At 41.9% G+C, this 19,348-nt stretch overlaps 1 protein-coding gene across 1 annotated transcript; it reads right to left on the reverse strand.

Moving 5' to 3' along the window:
* Positions 1-85: 85 nt before the first annotated feature.
* insb (preproinsulin b) lies at positions 86-16,856 on the reverse strand. Its single transcript, XM_083981439.1, has 3 exons — positions 16,792-16,856; positions 1,018-1,213; positions 86-308 (listed from the first exon to the last, which is right to left on the reverse strand). The coding sequence occupies exons 1-3, from the start codon at positions 16,828-16,830 to the stop codon at positions 163-165; spliced, it is 381 nt and encodes a 126-aa protein (XP_083837565.1). The 5' UTR covers positions 16,831-16,856; the 3' UTR covers positions 86-162.
* Between the last annotated feature and the right edge of the window lie 2,492 nt (positions 16,857-19,348).

Consider the following 19,348-nt stretch of genomic DNA (forward strand, 5'->3'; position numbering starts at 1 on the left):
CAAAGAACACAAATTCACATCTTCGCAGAGAGGAGCCTTGGGTTATGGGTCATGAAGCTTTATTTCCTTCAGTTGATAAGACATAGCCAGCAACTATCGGGCCAGAAATTGACTTCGGACCTTTTTACAAGCTATGAGTGGTGCTAGTTTTGGAGTGGCAGGTCACTCGCAGTAGCCCTCCAGGTGGTAAATGCTGCACGGCTTATGGCAGCACTGCTCCACGATGCCTCTCTTCACCTTGGGCTCATCGCGACCAGACAGCGCCCTCCACAGCCGCTGTTCTTGTCTGGCCCTTTCAGACAGAAACCCTTTGAAAAGGAGAAAGTTTCCAAAGCCGTATTAAAGCCTGCCGCTGCTGCACAAACACACAGTTCCTCAAACTATCCATTTAGTCTGTTCACACTTTAATGGAGATTTAATGACTACGTAATCTGATCTCCCCAATCCATTTAGTCTTGTTAGAATCTACTTCAAGAGGAGATATGACAGAGCTCCAACCAAGGCATATCGAGGCTCACACCTCTAAAGTTAACTTTAAAACATCAAATGAATGTTTGAGGCAGAAGATCCAAATAATGCATTTTGGGAATAATTTAATGAGGAATTCGGGGATTTCACAAGACTGGTGTTTATTGGATTTGTCGCATCAGATGTTGAAAGCAACAATGAGAAACCAAGAGACACGCTACAGCAGCGCATTCAAAGAGGCTGGAGAGAGGCTCCGCACACTAATGATGGTTCGGACAGATATGTAGATTTGGTTCAGTAAAGTTTCCAGCATGCTGCCCCTACACATTTTTTCCTCCAGCCAGCATCCAAATTGGCGTTCTCATTAGACTGAGCCTGAACTTTGAACATGGTGGGCAGAGACACAAAACCAGCCCTAGGTCTTGGGGCAATGTCATGCTGTTCCTTTTTCTACTCCCGCCATCAAGGGGACAATTAGAACTTATTCTACACTAATCAAATGGAGAAAAAAAAAACCCACAACAGTTACCATAGTTAACGCTGCCTTACCAAGCAGATGTTCCAGATCCCGCTTGTGGGGTCGGTTTGGATTGTAGAAAAAACCCCGTTCTCCACATACGAAGTAGAGGGCGTCCACCAAATGTGACCCGCACAGGTGCTGGACAGGGGCCGAGGACACCCCATGGGAGAAGAGCACTAGAAGTAGCATCACGGACACTGCCAATGGTACCCTGGCCATAGACCTCTTGGGGCAAAAAGAAAAAGGAAAGTTAACACACAAAATAGTAAACATCTGATCAATTTTTTAACTTGTCGGGTTTCAAAGACAAAGAGTTGAACTGAATCGATCTTTCAATACATAATACCTCGGAGCCCAGAGGTTGAAAGCTAAAGGATGAAGTGATGTTCAAATTTCATCAGACCATTCTTGATGACACCCAAGCATTACAAGACCACTTTGTTTTAATATCTCTAGGCTATAGATGGTCGGTGGTGTTCCTGTGAAATTCCACCAGATAGCTTCAGGCTTTGAGAGTATAATAGCACAGACACAACATAGAAGGCATGCCGCAATACAGCAACTCAAAATAAGGGCTTTGAAGTGAGCAGAAAGCTGAATAATTCATTCTTTCATTGGAAATAAAAGGCCAGGATGAAAAACCGTGGTGAAACAAAGTCTGTAGGAAAGTCATTGGATGATATTTGACACAAAGTCTCTAAATCTTACAAATTTGCAGGAGTCTAAACAGGTAAACTAATAGATTAAGAAAACCAGGGTGTTGGTCATCAATCAATCCCAAAACTGTATTCCTTCGTACTTTATAACTGCAAACAGCATTTAAAAGATCAGCCATCCAAGGTTATGTTTAATGTTATTTCTACAGAACCTCTATTGAAGTAGATTGAAAATTGATTTTATTCTTGCTTTACTTTTGCTTTACTTTTATCCCCAGGTGAGCCATATTTTATCGTAGCACCATCTGTTACAAACCGAAAAGACTGACTAGGTCTCCAAATCAGCATTGTGGATACTGTCGGTCAGTCCGCAAGGTCAGTCCCCACCTTGCTGTTTAGCTTAGCAGCTGTAGTACCCAAGTGGGAATGATCTGTCCAAGATTACAGAATTGCTATTAGTGTTATTAGTGAAATCCCATTTGTGATGGATATTCTCCTGGGTTTGAAGTTCAGCCCCTGTTTCAAGGTGAAAAACATATTTAGCAGTCATTTAGATGCTATATTGACCTTTTGTGGACATCTTATAGTGTGCTGCAGATTATTGGATTGAAAATGAATCATTTTAACAGTCTTTAACAATGCACCTGTGCCAGGCATTACAACATTGGCAGAGCGCTCTATCTGGCCCGCCACTCCTCTATCCCTCTTGGCTGTATGCCAGGCTCCTTGGCGCAGAAGATTGGTTGAATTATAGATCCCTGCTTGTGCTACTCTTTACTTTCATCCTGGTTATTATACACATAAATTATAAAAGTTAAAATCTTGAGGGAATGGAGAGAAACTTGCTTACCTGTGTTAGAGGCCTTGGTGCAGCAGAGCAGCTTGTAGTTACAGATGAAAAGGGCCTAGGCCTATAGGACTATACAAGTACAGAGAACATCTCTTGGCTACCTTTCCCCTTTATAACTCCCCACCTCCACCTGGCCTTTGTCAGCCTCAGCGGAAAACGCTAAGGTCCTCTCATTAACACCCTGACCTGTAAGCATGTTGATCTGCTCATGAGTGGCACTAAGTCATTTAACTGAGTGTGGACCAAAGGCAAAGTTGGGATAAACTTGAGAAGGCAGTCACCCCGAGTGATACCCATTTCAACCCCTGCTGCGTAGTGGCCTGACTGGCACCTGTAACAGGCTGACAGACAAAATACCATATGCCACGTACTGATCACATAGTGTAGATTAGAGGGCTTTGAGGATTATTAGTGACCACTAGTGGTGTGTTTAAGATGGAGCTGTGCACAAGTAATGGCTGATAAGAAATAATCAGTCCGTCTATCCCTTTATCTTGATGCATCTGCTCCTTTGTAATATTACTGTGCCTGTCTGGTGGTGGCAAAAGGTGACACTATAATTTTATATCAAATGATGGCTCAGATGTCAGGCTCCAAGGATGCAGCACAGCTCCTTTCCTGGAACTGGAACTTTTCCCAGAACTCAGGATTATGGTGTGCATTTTTTTTTCTACTGATTTTCAATTTGAATTGTGGTTTGAAATCTGAATTTACAACAATGCTAACATGTAACACCACAATTCCCAACTTTGTTTGTAAGATTTCCATTTTTTGGAAAATAAATACTCAGTGCTTACTCATTGTGTATTGAGCAATAGCAAATATTACACCATTTTGAGTGCATTGACTCAGGTGTGAGGTTTTTTTTTTTTTTTTTTTTTGCTTTAGGAAATAGAAATGCATTTACACAAGTGTCAGCTGTACCATCCTAGGAGCAGGGTTCATGGCATGTCTAAAAAACATCCTTCTTTTAGCTATCACTGTGTAAATGAATTTAAAAGTTACGATAGTGACTGCCACTAGATATTGCACCACATTACAAATGATTTTATTCTGCCATTGTCCTGATATGCTCCAATGCTGGCACTAAGCCAACAAAAGCAACATTTTCTATACAAATTAATGATATAACAGCGGTTGGCTTAAAGCAGAAGTAAGAGATCCGGTCGTTTTGGCTAATGCTGCGTTTGAAACCGTAAGTTACAGCTTCAAGTCACGACTTATGACTTTGTAGCGTTCCAGGCAACCCGTAACTCGTGTTTTTCCGACCTGTTGCCTGTGAAAGTGCATTATAACGGCCACTCGTAACTTCCGACCCGTGAACTCGTACCAGATCGAACTGGTACGACTTCACAGGTCGGAAAAACAGGAGTTACAGGTTGCCTTGAACGCACCATAAAACTTCTTGTCAGCAGATGGAGTTAGCAGCCCCCGTCCTCGTCATGGATCTATTGGTCCTCGTCCCTACGTCACCACATTCAAGCGCATTCCTTGGCTGCACACACAGCCCTTCATGCCGTTCTCTCTCCTCATTGGATAAAACTTGTAGGATACGAGGAAAGTTTTCTCCTCGGCTCAGAGCAGAGCAGAGTGACTGAGAGACCCGTGTTTCAGACCAAACACTCTATGTAAGTGATTGCTGTCGGAAGATATAACTATTTAAGACTTATATTTACACACAAATTCCGCTTACTTCTGCTTTAAATAAAAGCTATCATATCAAAATCCATTTCCAAGCATCTCACATGAGATTCAGCTTTGGAGCTACCCCATGGGAGTGGTCCTGCTGGGGACACAGAGATTGAGTTCCAGCAAGGACACTGACGTAGTTGCAAAAACCTGAATGTTTTGATGAGTCACAAGCTGACTGGTAGTAGAGCAGGTATAGTCACCATGGCCAGGTGGCCATGCTCCGATCCTGCAGGTTTTTTTTAGTTTTGTCACTAGTTAAAATTCATTTTCACCTGTGCACGGTGCATACCGCACTGTGCCGTCTCCTGTGTGGGTGGTCTCTGGTCTTTTATAAACATGAGCAAGGCCCACAGTGTGACAGGAAGGGATTCGCATACACACACATAAACTCGCATGCATGCACAGCTAGACAGGCTAGCAAAACAAACCAAATCACAGATCACAAGGGTGCGCCACTTTGCTCTTTGCTCCGAATTCCACTACTACTTTATCTTTGTAAAGGAAATAGTTGTTATTAAATTTATGATTAGAATATTAAGTATGTGACATATACAGTATAACTGTTACATATGTTAATCAACTGCCTTTAAAACAGTTTTATTATCCAATACAGTGGATAATAAAAATAATGAAAAATTAAAAACATCTGAAACCAAATTGACAGAGCTGTCATTATAATAGGCATACTATCAACTTCTAAAGCTCATGGTGTATGTATATCTGTATTTGCGTCCTGCTCTTTCCTCTCTTTTTTATTTTATTTGTGGGTGTATATAGCACTTACGTAAGAAAAAGCATGCTTTATCTGGGCTTCATATAGCTCTATCTGCCTTGTGTTGCTTGTTGTTGTGTCTTTTCTATATATTATTCATAAGAAACTGTCACCCAACAACAAAAATGCTTTACTAATGAAAAATGCTACAATCACTAAAATGCTCTTTGAAAGAAATGGCAGTAGGGTTTGTGTGTTAAAAATTCTAATTCTTGGTGCAGAGGCATGGTAGATGCCGTTTGAAAGAGAAAAATGCAATAAACTTGCATTCTGACCCCTTGCTGAGATTTATATGTATCCAATCTAAATAGTACAGATATAAAAATGCAATATGAACAGCTCTGAAATATCAAACGACACCCAACAAAGCAGCTTAAATGTTACATCGAAGTAGAGAAAGCTCCCATCAGTATTTGTGTATATGATAATGTCACTTGTCTGTACAAATCGAACTGTGTTCCGTTTTGATCCAAAGGAACAGACGAAGCCAAGCCCCCTCGTGGAAATTATAAAAACATGAACGCTGTCATGTTATTGACTGATGTGCTATCAAAGAGAGGTATGGCAGAGATGAGAACCTTTCGAATATTTGAAATATTGTAGCATAAATGTCTTTTACACAGCATTTGTATACATTTACATTCTGATGAATGAGGAATCAGCTTTGGTTTCCCCCATCCACTGCTGCAGTGAGTGGTCTCACATTACAGTATATGTGGTTATTTGAGACAGAAAAAAATTCAGTGATCCAGAGCAGGATTCCTTCATGTGGAAATTTTACCCAGAACTGTCAGAGACTAATTAACGCAAAGTTCAACTTGTTCATTTATTTTCCACAAGGGGAGTAAAGGCTGATTCTAATGAGCACAGAGTAAAAATATTTTCAGTATTTATGATGTTGCTTTTAATAAGAAGACGAAGGACATGACATCAGGGTCCATGAGTGCTGAAGTGGTTTTTGGGTATAAAAATTATCGAAAGCAGATGCTCATTTCCTTCAAAGGAGACAGTCTAGCTAAATGACAGTAGAGAGAGAGCAGGTTTTTCAAAACTCAGCTAATGAAAGGATGGTCTTTGGAGGAATGATAAAAGAGAAGGGTGGGAAGAAAGCTATCCAGCACCTTGGCACTGCGATTTGAGAAGGTGTTAAATGTAGAACCAGGAAAGGTCCAACTTTGCCATGCTTTGAAACAGGCTCCTCGAGGGAACAGAGCAAAGCGGCAGGAGCTGCGAACAACAGGCACATCCATCTCACCCCGGTTGCATGGCTGCTTCAAACACGCACATCAAATAGCAGAGGACTAGCAGACGCCCTAGACATGCAGAGACAGACAGAAGTTGGGTTGAAAGTCGGCTGGGTCCCAAAGGTGGGAGTTGCGTAACTTGTCTTCTCTTCTACTGCGTTTGAGGAGATAAAAGGGTGTGAAGAGTTCAGCCAAGTGAAATGTTGTTAATCTGCTCTGATAGTGAGCCCGTTTACTCCCATAATTATCCCTGACTTTCAGAGGATGGCAACAGCGGAGAAAAAAGGTTGACTGACATAGCAGACAACAGAAACAGCTTGGATCTTTTATGTTTTTATGTGAGAGTTTGGACCATAAGGGGGCAAAAGTAATGAAACAGATTTCCACTAGTCAGCTCTGAGAAAGTGGATACTGATGCAAAGCTTTGTCTGTGCTGAGACAGAGCAAATATTTAAATATTGAGCAGTTGTTACTGTATAAAAAAACAACAACAAAAAAACACTCCAGGCAGAAATGAGAAAGTATCAAAAATAGTTGAGTGCTCCTTTTTATTAGTTGAATTTTTAGCAAGGACAAACAGTTAGGATTCTGGCAGGTCAAGTTACCCTGTCATATACAAACATTCATCTCAGCATTGTGTGCATACACAAAAGACAGAACCGCCTGTTCCAGACACTGGCCTCCGTGTGTGTCACGGCCTGCTGCCTCAGATCCATGACAAAGCGCTACAGAGTTTCATAGAACGCCGCTCTGTGTGTATGAGTGTGAGTGTGATTGAGAGGGAGAGGGCTGCCCTGGTGTCTGCACTCTCCTGTCCTGCTAGTGACAGTCGCTAATGCAGTACTAACCTCTGTCATGACCTACTTTGCTATGCCACTTCTGTCTGGACCTTTGCAGAGCACACACACAGACACATATATTGTAATGAATAAAAGAAAAGAAATCTTATAACGCCAAAGACTTTTTGCTTTAAACTGTACTTAAACAGGTAATTCATTGCTCTCACACATATACACACTTGAGCAGAATGGAATTAGAGGTTGACAGGATGGGCTGGGTAACAGCTTGGTAAGAGCATGGTTTGACAGCTGAGAAAATGACTACATGTTATAAATGTGACAAGTCCCCAAGAGAGGGGTGAAGCAGGACAGAATGATGGCCAGTTTGATTTTCAGGCCAGAAAATAGATTTCTATTTAAACCCTCATGTGACTGGCCTCTTCAAGTTGAATGAGATGAGCGAGACAAGAGAATTTCATTTAGAATTGGCATTTTTCTAGTTTGCGCGAGGCCTCTTTCAGTTTGATGGATTGATATGAGAGCGCCTTGCTTCCTCTCTGAGGGGGATTTTTTTTATTTTTCACGCCACATCTGAGGGGAGCAGGATGTTGTGCTGGTTCATACTGTGACCCTCCCTACTGGGTGTTATAACCCTTCAATGCACCAATGATAAGTAGTGGCAGCATGAAATGTGCCTGATCTTCTACACTTCTCACTCAAACAGGGTGTTGATTCACTTTAGCTGTGGGCTGACGTGATACAGTCTTTGTCTTGTTGACGCTGACAACATTGGAAATCAGTTTTATGGTGGCATCCATCTTTAGCATGAGTCTACAGTCATGCCAGTGGCTGTCTGAGGCTTTACAAAGTGTTTCAATCACAGGTTTGAATGACCCATATTGACACCTGCAAGAATCTCGTAATATGATTTTAGGCACCCCTAAACCGACGAACCATTTTTTAACGTGACATTTGTGGAACCTCTTTTCTTCCTACCTCACTCCCATCAGTGGTTACTGTACTATGTGCTCAGGTCTTTACTACTTTAAACTTTACTTTATTATTTTCAGAGTTTGTGAAATAGATTGTGTCAGGTAAATGAGCTATGTTAGCTAGTTTCCAATTTAAGTCTCAGTTACAGTTTAGTTAACATTTGCTACTTTATATCTTACTGTAAGCCTTAGTTACCGTTAGGCTGTCTAGCTGATTAAGTGCCCTTTCAATTCCAACACTGGTGCTCAGTTATGAGCAGTGAAACAATAAGTTGTTGCAGAGATAGTTTTCACATCAGTCTACTATTTGTTATTCTGTTGTAGGTATTAGTTTTGTGGTGGTTAGGTTAGTATTTTTGTTTTGGTTCCATTAGTTCCACTGGGTTGTGCTACAGGTGGAAAAGACAAACATTTGTAACACTGATAATAACTAAAAAAAATGGAACAGTTTGGTGCATTTATTATTTCTGCTTGGAGCTGCCTTTAAACCAACACTAAGGAACTTTTCAACCTTCATATAATATTTTCATAACCTTTGTGATGGTACATCGACTTACAACAGGTTGAATGACACCTCTGTCATGGCCTGAGGGGGTCTGTATCACCTTCACTGGCACTAAGCAGCTTTGAGGAGCATGGTAGGACACCGGCTCTCACTTAAGTTTCACTTTCACTTTCGCGAGTCACGACGAGGAGGGAGCAGGCAATGCAGCACCTTTCCGTCGGATTGTGCATGTGTGTTTACTGTGAAATGATCTGCTGGAAACAGAAACTTAGTTTGGACGTCTTCTGTTCATTTCCATGCACCAGGAGATCAGGATGTTTACGGCGCTACGTGCTGGTGCTCATGGGAAATGGAGTCTTCCTTCAGGCAAAACACTACCGCTTTGGGCCACTGGCGCCGCCAAACTCAACCAAAACTGAAAGTTCTTTAGTACTGCTTTAACAACCACTGTTTACCATAAGCTGGAGAGCTTTACAGGCTAAACACCAAGGCGTCTTGGGTCACATAGACGTATCCATATAACATGGCATCAAGACTGAGCACTTAACAAGTTTTTCATCAAGATTTCCATCCTTTAAACATGAACTTTCACCACAATTCATCTAATAGTTGTGTTGAATAACTGGAATAGTTGAATGTCATTTGACTAGAAATGACAAATGGCTTACTCATTGTGGCCCTAGAGGAAAATCCAGGGCATCACCAAATATATTAGAGTTCATCCTCTGTGCACCATGAATGGTGACAAAAATGGAAATCCATCGTACACTTATTGAGATATTTCAGCCTGGACAAAAGTGGTGGACTGCCACCAAAATGACACCATGAATCATCCACCATGTGGCATGCTGGGATAGCTAGCAGTATCTTTCAGAATGAGAGTATGATATGTTACAATATCGGTTGTTATCTGACTGTATGTCAGTGTGTCCATTTATTGATAATGAGAGAGAGATTCCATTTTTTATCATGAATCACCTTGTAGTTGGGGTGCAGGATAGATGGAGTTAAATCTTGAGGATTATGGCAAAGCTGTGCACAGCCACCTGCTATAGCGAATGCTTGTGTGTGCGTGTGTCTCCACATGTTTGCACAAATCGATATGGCTGGTATCACCCCCCTGAGTCTGTCTCCCCCTGCTCTTAGAGATAAAGTAGAGAAAGCAGGCCCACAGCCAGACATATGAGTGGGATTAACAACAGGCGCTTATTTGGGAGAAGAAAAGAGGCCAAAGCTAAAGATAGGGGATTTCAACACTTTTCATTATTTTGTTGAGAATGTGTACAGGAGGTACTGTCAGGGTAAAGGTCAAAATCAATCAATCCAATGTTCTCTGCCAACCTGCCTCAAATTGCATATTGACTCAGTGTAACGCTCTCCAAACTAGTGGATTAGATGCATGTTGACAACTTTAATGCTACAGTGGAGCTTTTCTAGAAGAAGTATCTATGTGCCATTATTGCGTATCTGGGGGAGCTTGACTTGATGTTACTAAGCCGAGCTTGTTCGTTTCACTCCCTCTTGCACTATCTCTTCCTTTAAAACTTTCCCTCGTATAGTGTGTGGGCATAAATGCAAGTAAGAGAGAGAGAGATAGAGATGTGCTGGTGGTTGTGGAGCAGAATGCCAAACATGCCCATGTTTGTGTGGAGGTGCATGCATACCTGACACCTGAGAGATGTCTCGATCTGTAACTGTCTGCTATCTGCAGGAGCTGTCAGTGCGATAGTGCTGTGTAGTTGCAGGGGAGGGCTGTACGTTGCCCCATTGGCTTCCACTGGGTTCGCATATAGCATGTTGAACAGCAGGTAGTACAGCTTTGATATGTTGATGAGGACCTTTTATGTTGCGTTTGCGTGTCTGTGAGAGAATGTGTGTGTGCCTGTGCATGTTTTACTGGTTGGCTCGAGAGCAGGAGGGAGATGCTTCAGATGTGTTGTCCTTTCATTCCAGAGTCCTCCTTTGAGGTAAGAGGATCCCATGGACACATAACATTTCATTGTGACTTGCTGCAGATAAAGATTGAATTATCTGTGTTATCCTTAAATCCCCATTCAATTTTTTTTTAACAGGGATGAAAGATTTTGTCTGTGGTGCCTGGGGAACTGTGTACCCCGCTGTTTGGTAATATCTGAAATTAATTCCTCCACCCATCCCAGTTGTGCCTAAACAATTCAAGGGCAGTGTTAGATCCTCAAATTGAGAATTTACTGAAAAGCCTTTGTACCACAGTCAGTGATAGTGTTTTTGTTAGGCATAATTCCATTTATCATTACTGTGTCCTAACACAAACTGGTTTGTATCACCCAAATAACAAACTATATGTGACGCTCAATCACAAGGGTTGTTGCCCATTAATGAAAGTAGATATTTTTACCCCCCACCCCCCAAACAAATACACACACTTACACCATTAGAGAAAAAGAAAGGAGGTGATAATTCTTTGAAGTGAAAGCAAAGGACTTCCCTGTGTGTCACCACAAAGAAGGATTTCAAGGAACAGAAGGCAGGGAGGGAATGGAGAGAGGTGAAATCAGAGGACTCTTAGTATTTATTTTTTATTTTTTACTGCACAAGAATGCTTAATTCTTTCCAGCTAGGCCTTGCTCCATAATTTAACAGTGTGTGGACCTCAGCTTCACATCCACACGGTATTCCAATTTCATTTATGTGTATATATACACACACACACACACACTGACACTGACCCTGCACTCTGTATAATGACCTTTGCCCTGGCACAGTATATAGCTGCCTTGAGATGCGAATCGTCCTGAATGCAAAATCGGCATCATGGTCTTTATTCAATCTGCAAATATAACAAAATGGAGACATTGCTAATAGAGTTTGACAGCTATGCCTTTGGATGAGGTTAAAAGGCCGTCCGTTTCCGCTCTGCATCGTATTTGGCAGTGATGAAGCCAGTAGGTCATTGCAGGGTTTGTAGAAATTACAGTCCACCAACTTCTGAGAAAGATATCTGGCTTTGTAGCTGTGTAAATGCATCACTATGTTCACATGTTAGCTGGAAACTCTGTGGTGCTGGAGCAGGTAGGCTCATCAAAGCTTTTACTAGTGAAAAAGAAGATACAATGTTGACTGCTGCAGCTAAAAACTGTTGCTAATGAGAGCAGTCAGTTAAAACAGTGGAGTTGGAGAAAGTCAAACCAAAACAAGTTGCTAATGAACTCCTTAGAGCTGAAGGGAGCTGCACAGTCAGTCATAATTCTTTGTGATTTTGTCTCTACAACTGCCATGTTTCATTTTCCATGCAGCCACTTGATCTGGTGTTAATATTAAAATATTTATTAGACCAGATATAATATTTTTGTAAAACTATGGCTTCATTGGTACATTCAGCATGTTTGCACTGAGAGTTTAATCCCTATGGGGGATGATTTGGATTTATGAAGTGGGTTCAAACCTGAGACTGCTGCACTGGGTGTTATACATATAGAAGTCAACAGCATTTAACAAGCAGAAAATCATATACTTGGGAGGATTCTGCAGCTCCAGGAGTCCACACAATCTGCTGCAGCAGATGTAAACAAGAAGAAACATCCATCAGAAGCAAGCAAGGAATCCCACAAGTGAGAGACACAGAACTCAATCAGAGCCCAGGATAAATATTAGTTCAGAAACCTTCACAGTTACAAGTAGGGACGAGAAGGGATTGAAATATGACCCAGAACGTGCGTAAAGTTAAATATTCCAGCTTTAAGCACTAAACCGGGCAAAAAGAGCTTTAATAAAGCAAACAGCGCAGATGATTTAGTGCAGCCAACCTGACTTGTCAAAGAGGCAATCCTTCTAATAGAACCACTCTGATTTATCACGGAGACTCTCTACAATAGAGACCGTAATGGGCTTTATTCATATTTTTATTTTATGAAACACGATGAAAGGGGTCATGGTGGCCATTAAGTTGATTAATGGTTTGTGTTGGGTAAAGAAGATGCTATAAAGCCTTAAAAGTTAATGCTGTCATCTGCAGACTGCTGTCCTGATGGAGTGGGAGGGGCCACGTGCAGCTAATCGACATAATTCAGCCAGGTAATGTCATATCACTAGGGGGACAAGATGGATATCAGTTGGCAATGTTATGGGGTGTGCCGTGGTGTGCCGGCACATTTACGCAGGTTATTTATGCCCAGTAATGAAGAGCATAATGAAAATTGGACACAACTATAAATATGAGCAGGGAAAGTGTAATGTGGAGGGATAATCATTGATGCAATTAAGGTGTCGTATGCAGTGTGAGCCTGGCCTTCCCTGACTTTCTCCTCTGCCTTGCACCAACGGCGGTATTTTATCCTGTACCATCACGTTTAATCAGCTGGGGGATGTCAGCGTAAATCCACTGGTCTTGCACAAGGAAGCTGTCGTTTTAAATATGTTAATGCAAAAGCAATAAAGTCTTCGGTTAATCTCTCTCTGAGGTTATTGACAACCACTGTTAGAGGTATTTCTTTGTCTTAATTGGTGTGTAGACGTGTCTCTGTGGACACTGCTCTCACTTGTGTGCATATCAGAGAGCGTGAAGGGAAAAAAAAAGGAACATCGCCTGCCAGTTTTGGTACTTTGTCAGAGCTGTCAGCCTATGAGTGAAAGAGAGGAGGAGGGGAGAGAGGGAAGGCGGGTGGGAGAGAAAGTCGGGTCAGGAGATATGGGAGGGAGAGAAATGGAGACTGATGAGAAAGGGAGTCCGGGAGCTGAAGTGATCCTGTGGACCAGATGCTGATAAACTGCCATCACTGAGCGCTCTGTCAGCTCTGACTCTCATCTGTCACTGTCATCCCGCTGCAAACCCCACCCCCCACCCCCTTCCTTTTTTTTCTTACTTCACCCCCTCTGCATCATCTTTTTTTATCCACCTGTTTCCTTTGCACAGCTTTTACCCTCCTGCGAAGATGTCTTAACTTTCCTTTGCTCTTGTTCTTAAAATACGATACACATACGTACATTGCCTTACGGTGAATGTTTCACAGTATGTTTCACATGTTCAGCTCATGGGAAGTGACTCAAAGCTGCAGCGGCTTAGTTTGACAGACGGGGCTTTTCAACTGAATATTTTGAATTTCCCTTTCATGTTGGAAGAATACATGTGCTTCATGCCAAGCAATGCTACTTTACCTTTGCGTGAGAAGTTGTACCAGAGCACAGATGTGTTCTGTGATACGTGCTTACAGGTGGTCAGAGATCTACATTAACATTTCTATATGAAGCCTTTATTGACTTAAAGCTCAAACATGCTGATACATGCACAGTTGTAAGGGTTAAGCAGATTAAGCATACCCAGGTGGGGATGTTCCGCACATAAAGTTCTTTAGCTATTCATCCACTGACCCTTACCCTCTGGCATTAGTAGATTAACACTGACTGGCTGAGTGGTCCCGTGCGAGGTGCCTGAGCGTAAAGCCGCCTCTACACGTTTCATCTGCCTTTGACACAACGATGGGATTTTTACGTGACAAAGATGATAGAGAACAGAAGATTGCAGGTGTTATTCTTCCTGAGTTTGAACCTGCACATCAGTGTGTGGGTGTTGTGCAGTTTTAAGATATTAAAAAATCTAAGATATGACATGTCACCTGACAAAACTTCCCCCCCCCCCCCTCTTTGCTTTTAAGTTTCCTTTGTTCTTTTTTTAATATCATGCAAGTACGAAAATCAAAGAGCATGAACTTGTAAATTAGTCAGTTCTAATTAAGATACTAACGACACACACACACAGACACACACATTGCAGTCATGTATCCTTGACTCTAAAGTATAATATGTAAAGGCTGTGCCCTTGCTCTGCAGCAGGGGTTGGGCAGAAATCCCTCAGGTTAGTCTGTCTAATAGCAACTATCCTGGCTGTCACAACCAGGCTGGGACAGCCACTTGCAGATGACTTTGTTTTGTCCCCGTCTTAGAAAGCCCAACTGATTGGGACTGTGTGTGTTTGTGTGTCTATACTGTATGTGTGTATGTGTGTCTTGGAAAACAGAGCCACATAGACATTGATTTGTGTTTGGTGGAACAGATCAAATTGTCCCCTCATGCTTGTACCCACTTTTCCATGGCTGAGTGTGCTTGTGTGTGTTCTGTCTCGTGTGTGTGTATGTGTGTGTGCACACCACGTTTTGTGCATCCTGATTCCCGGGCCAAACCCTGTCATTTTGCGCCTGTCACATTCTGTTAAGTCAAGCTCACCCTCCTTCCTTAATTCCCCTACTTTCCCTTGTCGCCCCCAACGTCAGTCCAGACGCTCATAAACAGCATCTCTCAAAATGGCATCCGATTCATTACACCCCACGCCACACACAAAGAAGAGGAAGACGCCCAACACACACAGACATTTCTGGTACACTGCCAAATCTGGGGCTTAATTTCTCTGACACCAGACCTTCTTTCTAACATTTTGTTTTGCTGCTGTCTACCAAGCCTTCAGCATGTGCTGTTATAATGTTACACTGCTCATCTTTGTAACACTGGTGGAGTCTGTTGGTGGAAAATGAACATCTTACCCGGAGGTTGTTCATTTGATACTTGCATTAGCGCTTGATATTCACTGGCAAGAGTAATTAGAAAATTGATGGTGACACATTGAAACTCCACATCGCTGATGTCGCTCAGAAGGATTTCCCAGCCTCTAGTCTGCCCAGCGACAGATATGGATCTGGATCATCTGGTTTCTCTTCACTGATCTCTGCAGCGAGCTGGGCAACCCGTGTGTCAGCTCTGTGATCATGGTCTGTTACAAAATGTGACCTTTGTTCGCGGTGGATGTGAATCCTAATCAAAAGTCTACATTTAGGAAGCTTTAAACCCATCCTCAGTTTCACACTCACATGATGACAGAATGAGTTGAGGATCCAAATTGTTAAAATAATTTTTTAAGAAATCTCAAAATATGACCTGCTTTGTTCATATTTATTAAATGCATTTAAAGATCCAGTGCGTAAAATGGGGGGAAAACAGTGATATCTAGCATTCAGATTCTACATTCCAGCGCTCACTCGCCGCTGGCACTCAACCCTTTCGTCGGCAAAGTGACGGTGGCATCTGAGGACAAAAAACTTGTTTACCATGACTGGGATGACTGGGAGTATTTTAGGATTTCACGATATGTCTGCTGTTTCCTACTCCTTCTTCTTTCCTACCCTGTCTTCTTCGTTGGTTAATTATGGACGCGAAAATCTTGAAACGTGCCCTATGACTGGCTGCATTTTCCGTTCAGGCTGCCATACAAACATGGCGGCGCAAGATGGCGACGCTCTCTAAAGCAAGACCCTTGCTTATATTCAGATTTTGCCGATAAACCTTGTTAATTATTACACACTGGACCTTTAAATTCATATTACATGTTCATATAATGTAATTTTTTTCACCTTTTGAGATGCGGTCTGTCACATAGTTTCATGCTCAGGTTTATCGTGATTTTCACCCACATGCTTGACATACAGGAACATTCACCTCAGTGCAACAAAGACCGGATTACGAACACCACATGGTCTGAAGGGTAAGAGTGTGCTCTTATCAGCAGCAACAACTTGTGTGTAAACAAGGTCCCGTGTATTTTCTGCTCTTGTAGCAAACTTGACATGTTTGTGGAATTTTGGCTAAACAGCTTTTAAATTTGCATAATTGAAGTAGTCAGTAATGATGAAAAATCTGTCAGTTGATTGCCAGTGCCACTCTCGTAGGTAGACTGCCTCAGTTGGCAGGATGGTACGGTCGACACGTTGGAGAACAAAGTTTGGATACAGCCAAAGCATTCTCAAAGTTGGCTTCCACCAGACAGCCCTCATGAAGCACCTTTAAACCTTTCGACTGATAAAGCATGGTGAAGTACATTCATATTGATAAAACCAACCTTAATAAAGGCCTTAAGCCATTGTGATCCTACACACAAGGCTTTAGGCCTGAGTTTTTGACGTTGCCAGTTATGATTATGGTTGTTTAAAAGAGGACAATTGGAATGCTGCTGACCGGTGTTGTCGGTGGACAAAATAATTAGCACATATTCAATTTATAGCCATAATTTTAAAGGTGGGGGTAATTGTGTGACCATGGAAAATAATCTATATTTATCGACCAAGTGGATAGTGGTCATCATTAACATCTATATGTGTAGCAGGTCTAACAGTACTGACACCATGCCCAGTGCATTGCGGTTTTTCTCCCTCCACTCAAAACGATCACTGCACAGGCCTGTAGCTGCTGCTGAACCGCTCCATCACAGATACACTCAGGTTCTCCTCCTCGGGTGTGAAAGGTGCTCTTGTAGTTAATAAAGAACACTTACTCTGTCAGGTGCTGTGTTACCTGGGCACACCAGAAAAGTCGAGTCAATTTCATTTCCATCTGTCCATCGTGTACACCCACACTGCTGGAGTCTACGCTGGTTCAAATGGGGTGAGACACAAGGTCAGTTTTATATATAACTCCCCAAACCAACAAATCACACATTTGCCTCGGAGAGCTTTTCAAACTATCCTTGGACACGTCCCATTCGTTGAACTGGGTCACAAGAATTAGGTTCCACATACTGTACATAGCAGCCCCGATGAATCACTGGTTAGCTAAGCAATCTTACCACCTGGAAATGTTACAAGTAAAGTATGAACTACTGGTTTATCATTGCCCTCTTCCACTGAGGTGCAGCTGCACAGTTCACCCGTACAGGAGAGATAGAGAGATTGGTGTAAATAACAATTATTTATTTCAATAAGTTAAAATGTCAGGCTGGTGGAAGAATACAAACATAAAAAGTTTGCTGCCACCTTCCCCCTGAAAATGCAGCAGGAAAGGTAAGTGCTCAGACCCTCCATCCAGGGCTAAGTGGCACTCTGCAGCCCTAAAAGGAGAAAGAATGTGATCACGACTGACACCAACTTCAATCAAAGTTTATTGGGGCTGTGCCACCTCAACTAAAATCCCACTATATACCATACAATTTCAGCAACACACAGGCCTAAATGCAAGTCATTTGTTATGGTTATTTAGTTCCAGTGAATTTTCTCTTTTGTATGTTGTCTTTTTTTGTTGTGCAGGTTACAGCTTCGCTCAAATATTTCATTCTATTTCATTTTGAGTGGAATGCCTGGGTCGCGGTCTTTCTTCATTTGAGCCAATAATCTTGCACTTGCTCTATGCTGGCGACAGCAGTGGCCAGAGGCACTGCGTTTTCAGGTCATCTGCCTGTTCATCCATCCCTTCAGTTTTCATCCCATTCATGTGAATGCGATATTTCAATCAGTTTCTTCAAACTTGGCACAAATGTTCACTCTGACTCAAGGGTGGACTGATTAGATTTTGGTGGTCAAAGGTCAATGTGACCTTAAAACCCATTTCTTGCCATAACTCAACCATTCCCACACTGATTAACTGCATTTTAAACGTAATTCTAAAACCAGAGAGGCTGTATAGCCATTATTTGAAGCTGAAGAATTAAAGACTGAGTGCAGGTGCATGTGCATCTGTGGGAAAGGTACTTCACAGAAGAAAGGGTGAACTACAGCCTGACTCCTCTTACAGTATATCCCTCAAGGCCTCAATTCTTTTGCAAAAGGCAATGGCATTAGCGTCTTTATGAACGTAGCAGTGACCTTTTGTACATTCAAACGGTTACAGTGGCAATTCTCTGCAAAGCCGTGGTTAATTTCTTGCTTCCCTACTCACAATGTCACTCTCTGTTGGGCTTGACAAATAACACATATATAGGATAATGAGAAAATCTCGTATGTGCTAATCGCTCATATGTAAAGCTAGCAGAACAGGGTACGCTCTCACCACTTAACCTTTGCTCACCGACACATAGACACATACAGTACACTTATCTTGTCATAGAGGTCAGCTGATAGTCAAAGTAGTGCAACACAAGTAAGAAGAGTAATGCAAAATGGCTAAGCCTTAGCTGTTGGAAAAGTACACACAGCGCATGAAGACACTGTAGCTGTTTTTGGACAGCGGAGCTTCAGCTAACTGTTGGGCAAAGATAGGAGGCAAAACATTTATACAGCTCTTACACACCAGTGCCCCAAGCCAGAAAAAATGAAGTGGCTGGATTGGCCACAGGACATCTGGCCAGAATTATGCTCATGGTTTCAGTGTGATCTCAGTAACTACCAGCTAGTTCCAAATGAATGATTTACCTAATCAAGTTGCATCATTAAAACGTAAGGAGTGTTTTATCCAGTTAAGCCTTATGCAATGTGTAAATTGGCTGTGAGAAGAAGTCGATATTGTTGTCCCAGCAACAGCAATTAGCTACATAAACAGGGATGTACTGTTAATGGCAACAGTGCATTTGTTCAGTGTTTTTTTTGTTTTGTTTTGTTTTGTTTTGTTTTAAATAAAGGTTTCTAAGATTTTTTATATGCATCAATGAAGCATTTTTGTTGTTTAACAGGTAGTAATGTTGATACAGTTGTAATTGAATGAACAGTTGGTGCAACTGTGGGACAGGTGAAATGGCTGTGTGTGGGCCAGTGTGTCCACCAAAGTAAGGTCTGAAGCACATTATATAAGTGTAGTCTTCAACTGAAGCCATCTTTAGTTATGTTACAGCTGTCAAATTTGACTTGACTGAAGGACTTGGATTGCAACCGTTGGCGATAGTGGCTTAAATTATAAAGAGGGCATAATTATAACAGTCAAAAACCACAATGTACTGTAATCCTTTTTGGCCACTTAGGGGCTCAACAAGAACAAGCTAGTGTATAAACATAGCATATTACATGATAGTAAACAGGTGCCCATTAGTCTCTTGAGGAAAATATCCAACAGTTAAACTGTGGTCAGTTATTGTCCATGTGCCATTTGATACCTGGTTTGTGGTCAAAATCTTGTGAGTTGTTGGAGGAAGGAATTTTCTGGAGAC

This window comes from Trachurus trachurus (assembly GCF_905171665.1).
Source record: "Trachurus trachurus genome assembly, chromosome: 10".
NCBI classification, from domain to species: Eukaryota; Metazoa; Chordata; class Actinopteri; order Carangiformes; family Carangidae; genus Trachurus; species Trachurus trachurus.

Bases quoted from the DNA above. Each gene is read 5' to 3' on its own strand.
- insb (XM_083981439.1), bottom strand. From the start codon at position 16,830: ATGGAAATGAAATTGACTCGACTTTTCTGGTGTGCCCAG. The intron at 1,214-16,791 runs GTAACACAGCAC...TTTTGCCCCAAG, and splicing joins GACTTTTCTGGTGTGCCCAG to AGGTCTATGGCCAGGGTACC. The intron at 309-1,017 runs GTAAGGCAGCGT...TCCTTTTCAAAG, and splicing joins GGATCTGGAACATCTGCTTG to GGTTTCTGTCTGAAAGGGCC.